The following is a 15999-nucleotide window of genomic DNA, read 5'->3' as shown; positions in this document are numbered from 1 at the left end:
GCAGATTTGAAATACGTGATAACAACTCGGGGACGCACTCGGCTATTGCCTCTTTTGTTACGTTTTCGTTCTTACCACATTTTGGTGACATTTGTGATCTACCACTGAACAGACGCCGTAACAAGTAATCTAACTGTCAAGTAGAACGATTTCACTTTAATTTTCTCATTTCGAGACAAAGGATAGATTTTTCCAAACATTCTTGTAAAAATTTAGTTAAATTCTTATAATCATATTCCTTTTACTTTCCTAGCCAGTAGGAGGATAAAGGTTGTAGCTTGCCACGTATCGTACAGAGAAGAAGCGCTCAAAGAAGTGTTCGGCTTATTCCAATAATGGAGACTTGTGCCAAGCTCAGGACAGAAAAAAGAATCGATTGAGCTGAAATGTTGTGGACAGTTTATTTTCTTCTTTGTAGGACTTTGTGTGTGATACTGATTAGGGCGTCGCGTTGCGGTGATGCAGATAACTTGCTAATTTGTTTCACAGCCTCCTTAGTGTACTGAGTTGCTAGTGTATAAGAGCGGGCGATTCCATCACTCTGAAACAAAGAATCATACAAAATTTCGTGGTTAATATGCAAACTCCGTTTTGGTCAAGAAGACCCCTCAAAAAATGGGGAAAATACAGGTTGAAGCATGCAAACGGTTATAAAAGGTTGATGAGAACATTGAAGGTAAAAGATTTTAAAGCGTTTTCTCACTTTCAATCCATTTCTACCCTCTCCGCTCTTGGCTGTTGGCGTCAAAAAATACGTTACGTTAACTTTTATCATGCGACCTTTGGTGACGGAACTACAGCACACTGTCGATTCCTTGCAAACGACGGGGGTTTTTAAACACGAAGACGCACTTTAAAGGGAAACTGTCACGAGAAGCGCATGCGCTAGCGTCTTGTGAAAACTTGAAAAGTGTTAGTTTAACTTTTTTCAATCGACAAATTCAAAATGGCGTCCACTGGGGAGGGCCATGGTGGACAAAGGAGAAACTCCGGCGAATATACGTGAGTCCATGATGGCGGCTAGAATTTTCCGTGGGCTCGAGAGCAAACAAGCCCGAGGATGTGCAGCTAATGACAGTGCCCCCTTAAAAGGGGTCGCTTCACGGACGACTGATTAATTATCCAAGATGGTAATCAGCAGAGACGGAAGCCCTAAAAGATATTTCTAGTGAGAGAAAAAGGGACTGGGGATGAAAAAAAAAAGGACATAACATTTTCTGACATATTACAGACACATTGCTATAAGGGGCTATTTTTGTTGCACAAATTATCACTGAGCTCGGTTGCGTCCACGGTTCATTGATAAATCATTTGCATGTGCTTAAAGCACCACATCTTTTATAGTGTGTCTTCGTGTTTAAGTTCTCGGTTGAAAGCTAAAAACGTGTGATTTTTTAACGGCATTTGAAACCTACCTTATAAACGGCTTGGCGGGCTTCCTCTACATCATTCGGGCCTTTAAACCGGCGCATAATAAGAGCATTCAAGTCAGGGAACTGTGGAAAGAAAGGAAAGACGCTTGTAGAGATCGTTGGAGGGAAACATGGGTTTTATGCAGGGCCGGGATAGGCCTTTTGCAACAATTAGTCACCTTGAAACTCTAGAAATGGAAAGACCGTGTTTGACTTCACCAGAATACAAATTTGCAGAAAAATACCACTTAAAGTAGAGATTTATGATCACTTAAACACTCGAGAATGCCATACTTTTGTTTTCGAACGAAAAGCTTTTGCTTTTCAGTGGGATGTTCCATAATTAAAAGAAACGTTGGCCGTGTAGCACTTATATTTGAACAGATAAGTGCTACGCGGCCAACGTTTGCAAAAACGTAATCCTTCCTTGTACTTGTACATGTTCATTGCCGTGACTTTAACTTCTTCAGTTCCCACAGCCTGCTCCCGTCTGACCTTGTAGCTCAGTCGGTAGAGCAGCGGTGATCTAACCCGAAGGTCGTGGGTTCAATTCCCACCCTGGTCAGAGTTTTTCTCTGTTCTTGTGTGGGCCCATTTCGATTAGTAGGGCTAACGCTCACATGGTTCATATATGGGGTAAAACCTAGCACTTCACATTACACTCCAATCAGTTAAGTCTGTTCAAATATAAATGCTACACAGCCAACGTTTACAAAAACGTAATCCTTCCTCAAATGAAACTATGTTGCCTCGCAGTTATGAGCGCAATTAATTCAATGATTAGCTCGGTGATATGAACGGGTGCCCGTGAAGAGGACTGGGAGCAAGCCTATTTGTTAAATTTTGAAACAAGGTCACGTCTTTTTCACCCATTGACCCCTGGGAGTGAGACTTGACATATTTTACTCTGTCTAACGCCAGACGATTTTACTCGTCAACTGGGGGTGTCTTAGGACGTCAATAGGGACCTTACGAAACGACGACGCTTCAAAACAATAGGTTCAGTGAGCAAAAACAATGGCTCTGCACGCTCTGCACGTGCGTTTTACATTTTGGTACATTTTTTTTGCCGTCATCTCCAAAATGACGACGTGAAATGACCAAATTCAAGGTTCTGTGGAGGACGTTAGCACATGAAGATGAATTTTCAGTTCTCTCTCTACGCTTCCAACTCACTCATACCAATTTAATTCCTCGACAGTTACTACACATTTTTAAAGCGAAACGACATAAAATAGTTTCGTAGTGATATGAATAACGCGAACTTGTAATTTTAAATGAAGTCCTCGTAGCCGTCGTCGTCCTCGTTTCGTAAGCTCCCTATTGGGTTTTAAAGACGGTATTCGTTATACCACACCTGTTCACATGCAAACAGGACAGGTGCCGTTGCCAGTCCAAGATGTAAATCTGTAGCTGTTGGTTTTCCCATCTCTTTATCAGTGGCTATAAAATCAAGTATATCGTCCACTATCTACAAAAAATCAACATGGAAATATCAATTATGTAGCGTGCTCTTTGTGGTCAATTTCATGGTTGTATATGCACCCGGAAAAAAAATGTTATTGTAAACAATAAACGGAGCAAATGTGGTACCTGAAATGCCATTCCAATATTTCTCCCATATTGATATGCGATTTCCTGCACCTCAAGCTGACAATCACCAAATACGGCAACCTAAAAATTAGCAATTAATTTTTTTTTTTAGAAAAAGAATGACTAAAGACGTGAATTAAACAATTCATGCATATGAGGGTAATGATGGTAAAATATTTAACATTATTAAAAACTGAACTACGGATATCAGATTTCCAGCATTTTCACTGGCTCGCCAGACACAGGCTATCAGTTCATATACCTGCTGTACCTTATATGGTCAAGGAAAGCGTCAGAAATAAAGTGAGCTGAAAACATTTTTGCAGCCCTGAGAAAAAATTGCCGACAAAAGTCGTTTTGGACCGAAATTGACCGAGGCAAAAATCAACATGGAAGAGTCGTTGATCCTGGAGTTTTTAATAAAACAATTATTCTTCTCCGGCTTGCTGGATTGGTGTTCGATTCCCAGATCCGGCGGATCTATTTGGGTTGAGTTTTTGTTGGTTCTCTACTCGAAGCGAGCGCAAACATATCCACAAATAAGGTGCAGCGAGGCAAGCGATGCAAAAGAAAGAGGATATGCAGGCACGGTGGTCTCGATTTTTTATCACTACCGTTCACACAAGAAAATTGTATACTGTCAGGAGCCCATCTGATACTGTACATAAATAATTTAATTATTGGTTTGCGTTGCAACAGCAAAAAGAGTAGAATCTGTAGTCATTACAGTATGCAAAATTCAAGTATTTCTCTGTTTCTAAGCAGAAACACCATAAGTCAAAAAGGGACTTTGCCGAGTGCTGGAAGACGTTGATGCAGATGCATATGTGTAGATGTATCTTCTCACGTATTCGTCTATAGTGCACCTTGTCGCCAGCCTACGGGAAATTTTGCACAAGGACGTATCCAAGCCAAGGATAGTCATTAAAAGTATAGAACCCTCATTTACACAACAGCTTGTGGGGCCGTATGTGTTAAACCCGTTTTAAACGTCACATTTTACATGTGCCGAATCAAATGCAAGTGAACGAAAACAATAGATTTTTCTAATTCGCATTAGATTCGGCACATGTAAAATGCGACGTTTAAAACGGGCCTTAGTTATATTTTGGACGAACGTTTTCGTTGCCGTAGCCGTAGCGGTCGTCTTTGCTTAAACTCCCTAGTATCCGCATACAACTCCAACGCCTTGACCTCTCACTTTTGTCCAGAAATGTACGTCATTAGACGTACACACATGTACGCCCAATTTTGAAATCCAACAAGAAGAAAGAAATTAAGTTTTAGAGTCAGCGTTCTTTTCGGTGATGGTAAATTCACCTTTTTATCCTTAATTGAGGATTGGAGTGTAGAGGACACTTTGTGACGTAAATTGTCGACATTCGATGTGCTTGAGGGGCCACTTCACCATACTTTGTGAAACTGTTGTACATCTCGTTATGACCTGCATTTCTGGACATATCTGACCCTCCCCCCCCCCCCCCCTTCCTCCCCTGGCAAAGTTACTTTGTCTTCAACATACCGCTCTGCAGCAACATGCCACCAAGCTGGCTGTCTTCTTGTATGTTTTATCTAAGTAGTGATTGAACCTTTCATCTGGGTTTTCTTTCGATCCCAGTTGCATAAACTCGCCTGAAAAGTAACATGAGGTATAACAACTACAGGTAAAAAAAAATTAATCAAAGTAAAACTGGGAAGATATCTATTTACCAACATAGCTTTTGTTATTCAAATGTGCCAGCCACAGGAACAAAAGACCCTTTGCTTCGACAGCCAGCGAGGATCTGTTTGGCACATTAATGACAACAGGTGATGTCAACAATATCTTCCCTGTAAAAGCACTTTTTTTGTCTCAAATCCCTCTAACAATGACACGTTTTGTATGACCACTATTGCTTGTTACAGGTACTCTCTGCTTGTCGAGACATGGATAAGTATAAAATGAGCAGTACATGAATGAGTATAAATCAAGCTCGAAAATGTCAACAAGAAAGTGCTTTCAAAACAGAAATTTGCCCTCTTAAGAATTGTTCGTGGTTATGCCTCTGCTTCCAGCTTTGTTGTGTGCCTTGTTTTACCGAGAACTTGAAAACTGATCACTGTGTACCACAGGAAAATGTAAAAATGCTTAAAGTGCTACAATGACCAACAGATCAAACTTTCCTTTTTTCTTTGTTAACTATTAAACCACTGAGTGACCAAAGTCTCAAGCCCTGATTTAAAAAAGACACCTGTTTAACTGGAATTTTCCTATTTTAATGGTCCACCAGTAATAACTTTAAAATCTTGAGAGAGCTGGATGGAGGAGAAAATGATGTCAAAGATTCAACAGTTTAAGAATGTAATGAATGCATATTTGAGTGAATTACTATGCAGCACAGTCCTGAGTTTCAAACTTTCAGACTTTTAAACTAGTGTTTTGGATATATAACTAGGGGCCAGGGTCCGGGGGCATGCTTCCCAGGGATTTTTTGGATTTTAACTCTCCAAAGTCCCCTTTCCCACGTTTTTTTTTGTGTGATTTCTGTAAAAAATGGTGGAAACCGGTGTGCATCCACCCTGCTTTACAAACTGTGACAGAGGCGAATGTGGACGTGAATACAGTGGATGTGTATGATGCTTCAATCACATCTGCATGGCCTTTTTTTTGGCACGGTTGGTTAGTGCGCGGCCTTGGTGCATAAGGTCCTGAGTTCGATCCCCGGATCTCACATCCTTGTTTCAACTTCTTTCCTTTCAGTGTAGCCTAAGTAGCTTTAAATACCCTTAAAACGGAGCACTGATGGAAAGAGGGGGTAAAATTAGCGCACCGTTGGCTTCCTGGGAGAATACTCTCTATTTAATGTCTCTAAAGAGTAAAGGACCTTCCGACGTTAAATAAGACGGGTTTACCTTTACCATTAAAATAAATGCTATTTAGATGAGGTCTTGAGCTACTATCACCAACAAAGGTTCCTACATTTTTGTTTTTTCTGATTTATAACATTCATGCAGACTAATTGCCTGATTTTGTTTGAGGATTAACCAAAGGTGACCATCTGGGATTAGGGTTTCAACATGACGTGTCAATACCGGTAAGTCAATATGTTTTAATTAAATTCATCATTTTTGTGGGTACTGTCACTGCAATAATTACCATAGGTCACTTTGTACCTTTTATTAGCTCATCTACAACTTTTGCTAACAGCTCTACCACTTCCGCATTTCCAAGCTGTGCAAGTGTTTTTGAAGCACAGGACAGAATGTAGTCTCCAGCCAGTACAGACATCTTCTCTCCAAACTTCTCATTCACAGAAATCTTGCCACGCCTTGTATTTGCACCATCAATGACATCATCATGGATCAAGCTAGCAGTGTGGATCATCTCTGACACCATGACAACAATTTCTTGAGAGTGAAGGATTTTGCTGCGTGAAGAAACAGACAGAACTAATAGCAAAATAATCATCAACCATGTTTGAAGAAAGAAAGAGAAACCCTTGTACTGTCAGGCTACACATGTAAAAATATATAGGACATAGCATACAAAAGATTGATGGGAGGAGCAACTGAGGGTGACTCTTCACTCCATCAAAGTGAAAGGTCCCCTCCCTCCCTCCCCTCCCTTCAGGAGTACATGACTAAAATATTGGAGAGACCAAGGGATTAGTTTATCTGGCTCTGCATTGACAAAAAAAAGGACAATATTATGAACACTGACCTTGTATTATCGGTGTGTTTGTTGCATGCACCTGCTGCAAGCAAGACAATCATTGGTCTAATGTACTTCCCTCGACCATCAAAGTAGTAATGGCTCACTTCTCTCAGAGGTTTTATAGATGTGTTTAATTTCTGCAAAATATTTGTAAGAAATAACACATTCATGATTGTCTTGTTGCTTTTAAAAAATTTTGGCAGTCTGCTATACAGAACCTCTACTGTAAAGAAATTGATAGATGCCAGAATACCACTTATGTTAGTATACACCTTATTCCAAAATGGCCGCTGATTTATGCGGATACAAATTGGCCCTTGTTACCTCGTTCAAGATAAAGTATTCTTTTGAATTTTAAGCTTAAGAACGAGGCATCAAGGGCTTCTTTGAATAAAAACAAAAGAATATTTAAATGGCAGCTATTTTGGAATAAGGTGTATTCTGTTTACATCAAAACTGTAGTGTATGTTGCAGACCAGACTGTAGAAAGATATGCCCAGTTGTGTCATAAAAATAAAGCACAATGACATGGTGTGTTGCTTGAATCTTGGCTTATAATAATCCGTGTTCTAATATTACTTCACTGTGGTTATAAATCCAAAATGTGTTACCTTTTTTATACGATCACACAGGTTTGATAAATATGTTTCTGTTAAAACTTGTGGATCACTTTGGGAATTTTGTAACGATGACCAAGATGAACAGTATCTGTCAAAAAACAAAACAAAAAAACCAAAACTCTTTAACATTTCATCTACATTTTATTGGTGCAAGTTATTCAATCCACAGGGTTCTCAATTGAACCTGTAACCTGTAACACATGTCATTGGTATCACTTGTAAAATGTTACAGCTTTAAAATTGTCCCATCAAGTGGATCAGTTTATCAATCAGTTGCAGTGTTACAGCTGAAAATAGCACAGCAACAGCTGTTGAGAATTCAAATGAGACCCCTGCTCCTTATAAGAAAAAGTGAGGAAAATCTAATTTATTTATCCACTAGCTTCTATGATATTTGAAGGCAAGTCAAGTCAAGTTTTATTTAAACTCACAGATAATATTAACACAATTCATTGTTTCTAGATAAAAGAGTAAAAGATTGTGATAGAAATAAAGAATCTTTTTAAAATTTTAGGTTCATTGTGTAGAGTTTGGTACACCTAAATAGCTCAAAACAAGGATGCGAGCAAGAAGGAATATGGTCACAAAGGAGCTGTTTTAGATAAAAAAGTATTACTTCATTAATTAAATAGTAGTAAAAGATAATATAATCACAAAACTTCAGGAATTAGGAACACTATTATAACCATCAATCATAGAGTTCTTGATATTTTGTCGAAAACTAGAAAATGGCTTGATTTTCTTAACATCAATAGATAAAGAATTCCACAGGTTGATACCAGTGTAGGGAAGAGAATGAATGCCGTATTGAGTGGTATGGTTTTCAAGCAGTTTACTCTAGGATAGAGTATATAAATCATAGCCATTTGATAGGGTGTCATTTTTCACGAAAGTGACCAGTCGGTTGAAGATTTTATCAAGACTAAGGAAACCAGAAATTCCCACTCAAGAATAAAAAAAAAATCAAATCGGCAAACTAAAAGTTTACGCAACTCAACCTCAACAGTGTCAATAAACGGCTATCATGAAACACCTCTGGATATTATTAACTGTCAAGAATCGGAATTTAGAGAGAAATCGGTGGGAGTTTACTCTAGTATAGGGTAGCAAAATTCAGCTGAACTAGCTCTGGTATAGGCTAAGGGTTCCAGGGTCTTAGCAGCACATCCTTACCCAGAAATTCCTAAAGTACTCCCCCCCCCCCACCCAACCCAGTTAATTAATACTCAGGGGAGGGAGGCACACAAGGGTATCTAGATCAAATGTCACCAGTCACCCCAAAATGACATATCCGATTACATACACCATAAGCAAGCTAAGTTTTCAAAATCTATATCAAAACCCCAACGCGCAAAAATTGTGGGTATTTCTGCAGACAGGCTTCTCCAACTGCGATGGTCTTGCATAACTGGATCAAGAATTTTTTGCGATATCATGAAACGACGAAGACTTCGAATAAAAACCTTACCTGGAAGAGACATGATCTGCATCCCTACGGCAAGGAGAGCTTTGAAATAATTTGTTTTTTCTAGGATGAGTTACTGCTGTATAGGATATTAACCCTGACGTGGGTTGGGCTGAAGCTGGATACTGACGGCGGACAGAGATAGAACAAGAGTAACAGCTGGATATATGCAGACGGCAAGTGCTTTCACATACTTTAACGCTGAAGACTGAATTCCGCGAAATAAAAAACTTTTTAAAGCATGACAGGAGGGCAAAAGGGGGACATGAAATGTTTGCAACCGCCATCTTGGATTTACGTAACTCTTGAAACTTGCAATGTATGATGGGATTTGTTTAACAGCGTCCTGTTTTGCATTGCTGTTTATTTGTTAGAGCCCCGATATCCCAACGGTCATTTATTTTGCACTGCTAAGTGCGAACAACTTAATATTTGGTAAGTAATTTTCATTATTTCCTTTTCACTAAATCGCCCACACGCATGCTTTTTTATAGTGACGATTTAGGGGTTCGCGTGACCTGCTTTTCGCGCGCGCCTTTAATTTTTGCGTGCCCTTTATTATTTTGTCTGTTTCAAGTATGACTGATACATTTTTTCAGGGTAGCACACGAACACAAATTTTAGGCCAATAATCTGAGCGAGAAATAATTTCCTGATTGCTATACATTACGTGCTGCAGGGTTGGTAGTTTAGGATAAGTCTGAGAAAAGAACGTTTGATCAAAATGCCAGACGTGGAGGTTGCAGAAAAAAAGAAACGTGGTCGTCCACGTAAAGAACCCGCTGCCCCTGCAACTGAAACTGTCACTGCCGAGTCAGGAGAACCAGTTGTCAAGAGAGGCAGAGGGCGACCCAAGGGATCGACAAACAAGAAGGGCGTTGCTCCGAAACCTACGGGCCCAAAACGACCTCGCGGTCGCCCCAAAGGTTCAACAAAAAAGAAGCCTGATGAAGATAGAGCCGCGTCTCCCAAGAAATTGCCAAACAAATCCAGCGAATAAGCGTTGAAATGTGCAGTGAAAGTTGTTACATGAGGACTTGAAACCAGTTATCTGATATACTTATTCTATATAGCCTTGCAAGTCATATTTTTGTACATGGTTTCAACATGATTCTGCATACGTATAGAGCTTATGTTCCTGAAAGTGACAGGCAAACCCTTTAACATTGACATAAATACAGCTTTGTAAACAGCATCTGCTTGAATGCTTTCCCCATCTCATGTCTTTGTGGAATTGGACGAGAAATTTGCTTTTCTTTTTGTTTGCTTTCAGAGGTTAAGGACTTGTTAAAGTACACTCATTTATCAGATTTTTTTTTTCTTTTCTCACCCACATTAGCCTGGAAATATGTTTACTATAATAGTTATTATCTGTATATCTTTTTTAATTCGTTTTATACTAAAGGACTGTTAATCTTATTTTTATATTGCAAAATTCTGTAGGAAATCATTTTCAAGAACAAAAATTATTTAATTCTTCTACAACTCTGATTTATTCTTTTACATTGTATGACTTCTTTGTATAATCTGTTTTTCTAATAAAGGCATGAACATAATGTTTTCACATAAATTTTCAACCACTGTATATTTACAAATCCAAAAGCTAATATCAGCAAGTTATTTTCAAATTCACCAAAATTGCTGTCAGAATATGAAATGCAATCATATTGACAAAGCGGGAAGGTGCCTCTTACCAGCAGCAAAGCGGTTCATCTTATTATGATTTTCGAGCGAGTAAAGCACCTGGGAAGTTTGGTGATAAGGTTGTGACGTTCAAGTTTCCATGTTCTCAACGGCAATCTTTTCCAATTGAAGTACAAGGGTAACTGCATTAATCAAGCATGTGACATCATCCAAAAAGGTGCCCCAAACATCAACTTTTACTTTTATCACCAAACTTCCCAGATGCCTTACTCAACTGACTCTTTATGTTACAGTTACTAGTATAATAGGGAGGTGTATCTTGCTGGTAATCTTATTTCCAGGTTTTAATAAATTCTTGCATCAGTGGCACGGCTTGAAATAACGGTCGGTCAACCGACAATGTCCGCTCAAAAATGGGTTTTGCCTGGGCAAATCCTTGGATGACCGGACATTTTGTCCAGTCGTTTATTCTTCAAAGGAAAATTTAATTTAAAGCTAATAGTTCTAAATTGCAATAATATTGTATATTTGGGTTCATGAAAGAAAAAAAAAGAAAGAAAAAGAAAGATAGGAACAGACCACCTTTGACTACAGTAAAATTTCAAATTGAATCATAAAAGTGATAGGCAGGGATAGTGGGAAGCACAAGTGTAATATGACAAGTGCTTTTTCGATTTTACCAAATATTGTGGCTGTGCTGTGCATTCCATGCCTCCTGCACTGATTGTGAGGCTGCTTTTACAATAAAAGCTCACGAAATGTAGTTGCATCTTGCAGAGAGGGAAGAAGCACTTTTTTAACCCTTTCACTCCCGTGGGGTTCCCCATTGACGACTAAAATCGTCTGGCGTTAGACAGAGTAAAATTATAAGTGGCACTCTTGGGAGTGAAAGGGTTAAGAGTTATGACATAATGACCAGCTCTCAACATCAGTGGTTTCATAGCTCAGTTGGTCAGAGTGTTGCACTGGCATCGTGAGGTCACGGGTTTAAATCCCATTGAAGTCCTGAATTTTACAGGCTTCCCTACACAATTGCTAAAATTGCATTCATAACTGTGAGGATCATAGCTTCACTTGAGCACATTTGTCTGTACAAAATCAGGACAACTTGACCAGTGCCATCCAGGAAATTGTTTCAAGCCCTGCTGTTGTATTTCTCTCCAGTAATTTTGGTAAATTTAAAGCTCGAACACATTAATTCAGGGTGGCAATATTTGACTAAAGCTACCAGAATTATTTCTTAATAATATTTGTCCAAATCTACCAGAATTGTTCAAATCCTGCAATCTCAGTAGGGTCATTGTTTGACTGCTGTTGAAATTTGCAATGGCAATGCTGCTGGGTATTATTGATGTTTGAGGTCTTGTCATATCAAGACCAGTGTGTCTGGTTACAGCTGTAAGTGTCAGGATGAATGATGGGTCTTTATTGTTATGATGGACACAAGAGCCCTCCAAACAACATATGAGAAGATTCAAAGATAATCTGCAGAAAGGTTCTGTACACTATTGACAAACAGGGCATTTCTTGGAACAATTGGTGTGAAAAAAATGGGAATTTCACTGTCACGGTTTTGTGGTTTAGGTTAATGGTTTTTTGAGGAGGGGTTTTGCTTTTTTATCTGTATCCTAGGAGTGATACTTTCACGACTGTTATCCCTCGCTCGAGCTCCTCATTAACAGCCCACATCTCAGTCCTCTAAAGCATGTAATTCAAACGACAATGAAAAAAAAGACCTAAAGGATTCTGGCAGTTTTTGAATACCATTTAATAGCTCATTAAAATTAAAGTTCACTAACATTATCATTATATTTTTGTCAACAAATATATTTTATTAATAATTTCCCATCAAATAAACCAATGGGTGTGTTTTGTGTTGCATGGTACATCCAAGTCATTAAAACTGGATCGTGATGATAACTCACTTAGAGGAGAAAATTTTAGCTCAATACCGGGCAGGTCTCTGACCCCTTCACCTAAGGTCAGCGTTGCATCCAGAGTGCGTCATTGCGTCCTAGGACGCGATATTTTGCATTTGGACGTCCTAAAATGCTAAGAAGGGGTCTTTGTGGACGCACAAATTTCATGCTTGAAATATATGCAAATTTGTAAATTGAAAGCACAACCACGCGCTCGCTATATTTATATTAACAATGGCGCAATTTTCCACATAACGTTGATTGATCCATCTAGAATTGGCATAACAAAGAGAGAATCATGGTTGGTGTATTTTCATTTTTAGCGTCAGTATAACTTAGGACCCCCAAAATTCTGGTATGGACCCCTAAATATTTGGCAAAGGGGCCCAGAGGACCCCTACCCAGTAAAACCTGGATGCAACGCTGCAGCTAAGGTAATGTAAATATATATAATGCACACATTTTTGCTCTACATGAAGGTAACGTCAGTTCATACACAAGCCTTTTAAGCTCTAAGAATTTGCATCAATCCATACATTTGTACTTATTGTTGTACAGCCAGAATTTCTTTGTATTTAAGAATTTGATGCTTTTGAAGCATACCTTTTGGCAAAATAACCTGACTGTTTAGACTTTATCCATTAAAGTACTTCCACATGAGTCATGAGAAGATGGGGTAAGGTTTTTTTTAACTTCTCCCCTTCAGATAAACAATAATTCATAGACTTCATAAATTAATACCAGTATTTGAATAATTACACTTAACGAGGAGAGGGACACCTCTAGGTTAATTAATATTGTGCCCCAGTTAGCTAAAATGTTTTTCTATTACAAAAGAAAAGTTGATAATCATCATCAAAATTTAATGAAAAGAAACTAAAGACTTAATAATAAAGAAATTGCAATATTTAAGTATTTAATATCTAGCCTTATAATTTTATACAAAGAAGTAGGGTAAAAAAAAGAAATTAAGAAAGTTTTAATAAAAGACTTGAGGAAACATAGTCCTGTTTGGACACATACACAGAAACATGCCTGAAGTTGAAGGGATAAATGTGTGATTTTGAATATTATATTAACACACCTGAGAAGCTATTGTTGCTGGTTGAGGTTCTTCTGATATAATTTGGAACGGTGGAAAAGTCATCACAACTCTGTCAAGTGATCCAGTTCCCCCTTAATTTGATTCCAATGATCTGCTTGGTTCTTAATACTGAAGTTTTACGGGAGTTTCCTCAATTATTATATGGCAAATTTTATGGCAATTTTCAGTCCCTCCACCCTAAGGGGTGGCGAATGGTAAACTCCGAGACTCGCCGAGATCTAAGTTAAAAATCCGAGCCCGAGACTCCTTGGTAAAAAGTTTCGAGATTCAAAAAGGGTAAAAACAAACCATGCAAAAGCGAGACTTCGAGACTTACCAAAAACGCTTTCGAGATTTCGAGATCCAGCTAAAATTTTCCGAGACCCACTTTTCTCCAGGTACCATTCGCCACCCCTACCCTACCTCCCTGTTACCTCCCTGTTGAGTCTCAGGACCTACTCGTATTTAGTGCGCAAATGGGACTAGGACTAGCAAAACAAAGGCGAGAAGTCATTTGGATAAATTGTGAAACCGTCAAATAAGTCACAGATTTTGATTCCTGTTTGGGCTACACTGTATTAGCGTGTTGAAAGTTTGCTGGGGCTGCACACATCCAAGGAAAGAAATCTGATACTGTACATTTGTTTTGGCACGTGTAGACTGTCTCTCAATTCATCCTTGTTCTTTGACCCCAGCAGCGTTTCAGTTCGTCTGAAAACCGTACAAGTTTCACGATCTCAGTTATGAGGTTTTTTGACGTTCCTAAGTGTGGTAAAGCAGGGTTGATTGAATAAATTTTCTTTTCGAAGAAATTTAAAAAGTATTATGGGGAAAATGGCTCGGTTTTCAAGTTTTCTGGCGAGTGGATGAGTAATGGCGTCAGACTACGATGGAAGCGAGGAAGAACGGATTTTTTACGATACAGTTAGAGAATATGTGGTAAGTATTTCTTCGTAAGTTGTCCAAAACTTTTACAAGAAAAGACATCACCCACATCTGTGGACCGTACGAGTGTATTTACATGCCTAGAGGGAAACAGATCGTGGATAGTAAAATGCTCTGCATTCTTCGTAATGTTATTTTGAAATTGTTTACTCAGTAAGCTGATTTTCGTCCTAAACTCTTAAGAGGCTTATCATTTAAGAAAAAGGAGAACTACACACTGTTGTTCATTTTTGTCTTTGGTTTTCGTAAGAACTTTATGAGTTAATATTAATTCAGGTCTTGTGTGATAACGAAATTTGGTAAGTTCATTTAAAAAGTTTTCGTTGTTTAAATGTTTGGGAAGCAAAATACGAAACCTTGTTAAAGAAGTTATCAAATTTCACACCAACACACGTTAAATTGTTTTAAATTTAAGTGTCCTATGAAAGCAACAACATCAAAATTTGTATTTGTCACATTATGAGACATGAAAGAGACTTTGAAGAATGAAATACAAGTAGGGTACAAAAGCCACTTAAAATTAACAGAAATAGCTATAAATTGAATAACTTAATCTATTTGTATAGGTAATCACATGATTTCGAGTGCAATTTGGAATAAATAAGCACGAGTAAATTTTTTCAAAGACGACCAAAATTGAATTTGTAGTCTTTGAAAATTTTTACAAGTGCTTATTTATTACAAATTGCACGAGAAAAATCATGTGATTATTTATTAATAATATACATGAAAAAATTTGAGATGGTTAAGCAGAAGAAACGCACACATATCACGCAATCAGGGAAAAATTGCGTCATCCAGGGTGTGCGCTTGATTTGAAAGCAAAAGATTTGATTGGTTCTGATCAAACCCTATTGTTTATTAGCCAATCATAATCCAGAATTTCTATGTGTATTTTGCACTGGTATTTCACTTTTTGCACTGGTGTATTACACTTTTTGCACTGTGTTACACTTAAACTGCACTGCTGTCAGCCAATCAGAATCGAGAAATTTTTGCATGTATATTATTAAACTTGTAAATCAGCCCTTATGCATTCATCCTTCAGTACAATTAGGTTTTCCTGGTATTGCGGTTTGTCAAAAGTTGTCCTGTTGTCAAAGATGGCAAAGTGCTTCCTGGAACAGGAGCATTGGAAAAGTGAGCAGACAGTCGATCACTATTCTGTAATTTATCAGTATTTTTTGGTTTCGTTTCCTTTGTACAGATCTCTCTACTTTGTTTTATTGTTTTGTATGGAATTTCTCATGTTACCATCAGTACTTACAAAAGAAAAAGAGATGAACTGGATTCTGGTGAGTGATTTAATTTAGTGAGCAACAGGCCTGGTCTTGAAAATTTGTGAATTTGAAACCCTTGCCAGTCTCTGCAAATTTTGATCAGTCAACTATTTTACAGAAGATTGTGGAAGAGAATTATTATTATTATTATGTTACCAAGGGAAAACAGCTAAACTAAAAAAATATGTCCAAAAGAAAGGGTGAACGTTGAAAGGGAAATGTGTAGAAAGTTCCTTTCAAATCAGATATTTACTATTTCCTCAAATCCCATAATACATCTTGTCTACAACCCCCGCCCCCAAATTTTCAATAATCATCTTTTGCAATTTCTCTCAAGTGTGAA

General features: G+C 38.2%; 2 protein-coding genes and 1 long non-coding RNA gene across 5 annotated transcripts in view; 2 read left to right on the top strand and 1 right to left on the bottom strand.

The window, feature by feature from the left end:
• Positions 1-130: 130 nt before the first annotated feature.
• LOC138012818 (all trans-polyprenyl-diphosphate synthase PDSS1-like) lies at positions 131-13861 on the bottom strand. 3 transcript variants are annotated; one of them, XM_068859715.1, is made up of 9 exons: positions 13769-13861; positions 7311-7407; positions 6706-6836; positions 6159-6412; positions 4528-4637; positions 3006-3086; positions 2770-2883; positions 1416-1496; positions 131-541 (listed from the first exon to the last, which is right to left on the bottom strand). In XM_068859715.1, the coding sequence occupies exons 3-9, from the start codon at positions 6756-6758 to the stop codon at positions 401-403; spliced, it is 834 nt and encodes a 277-aa protein (XP_068715816.1). In that variant the 5' UTR covers positions 6759-6836; positions 7311-7407; positions 13769-13861; the 3' UTR covers positions 131-400. The 3 variants fall into 3 exon arrangements, with proteins under 3 accessions (XP_068715816.1, XP_068715815.1, XP_068715813.1); XM_068859714.1 differs by having other exon boundaries at positions 13432-13855; XM_068859712.1 differs by lacking the exon at positions 13769-13861 and adding an exon at positions 8788-9103.
• Positions 9094-10354, top strand: LOC138012834 (uncharacterized). The gene is made up of 2 exons (XR_011125083.1): positions 9094-9219; positions 9464-10354. It is a non-coding gene; the product is annotated as an uncharacterized lncRNA (long non-coding RNA).
• A 68-nt stretch (positions 13862-13929) lies between the features above and the next one.
• Positions 13930-15999, top strand: part of LOC138012817 (limb region 1 protein homolog) — a 14007-nt gene continuing 11937 nt past the window's right edge. Inside the window, exons 1-2 of the mRNA XM_068859711.1 lie at positions 13930-14370; positions 15584-15671. Of these exons, the coding sequence (XP_068715812.1) occupies positions 14305-14370; positions 15584-15671 (154 nt within the window). The 5' untranslated portion in view covers positions 13930-14304. The remainder of the gene's footprint in view (positions 14371-15583; positions 15672-15999) is intronic.

Source organism: Montipora foliosa, chromosome 8, assembly GCF_036669935.1.
Source record: "Montipora foliosa isolate CH-2021 chromosome 8, ASM3666993v2, whole genome shotgun sequence".
In the NCBI taxonomy this organism is placed as follows: Eukaryota; Metazoa; Cnidaria; class Anthozoa; order Scleractinia; family Acroporidae; genus Montipora; species Montipora foliosa.
The sequence above is the reverse complement of the archived record's forward strand: the minus strand, read 5'-3'. Positions and strand labels throughout refer to the sequence as shown.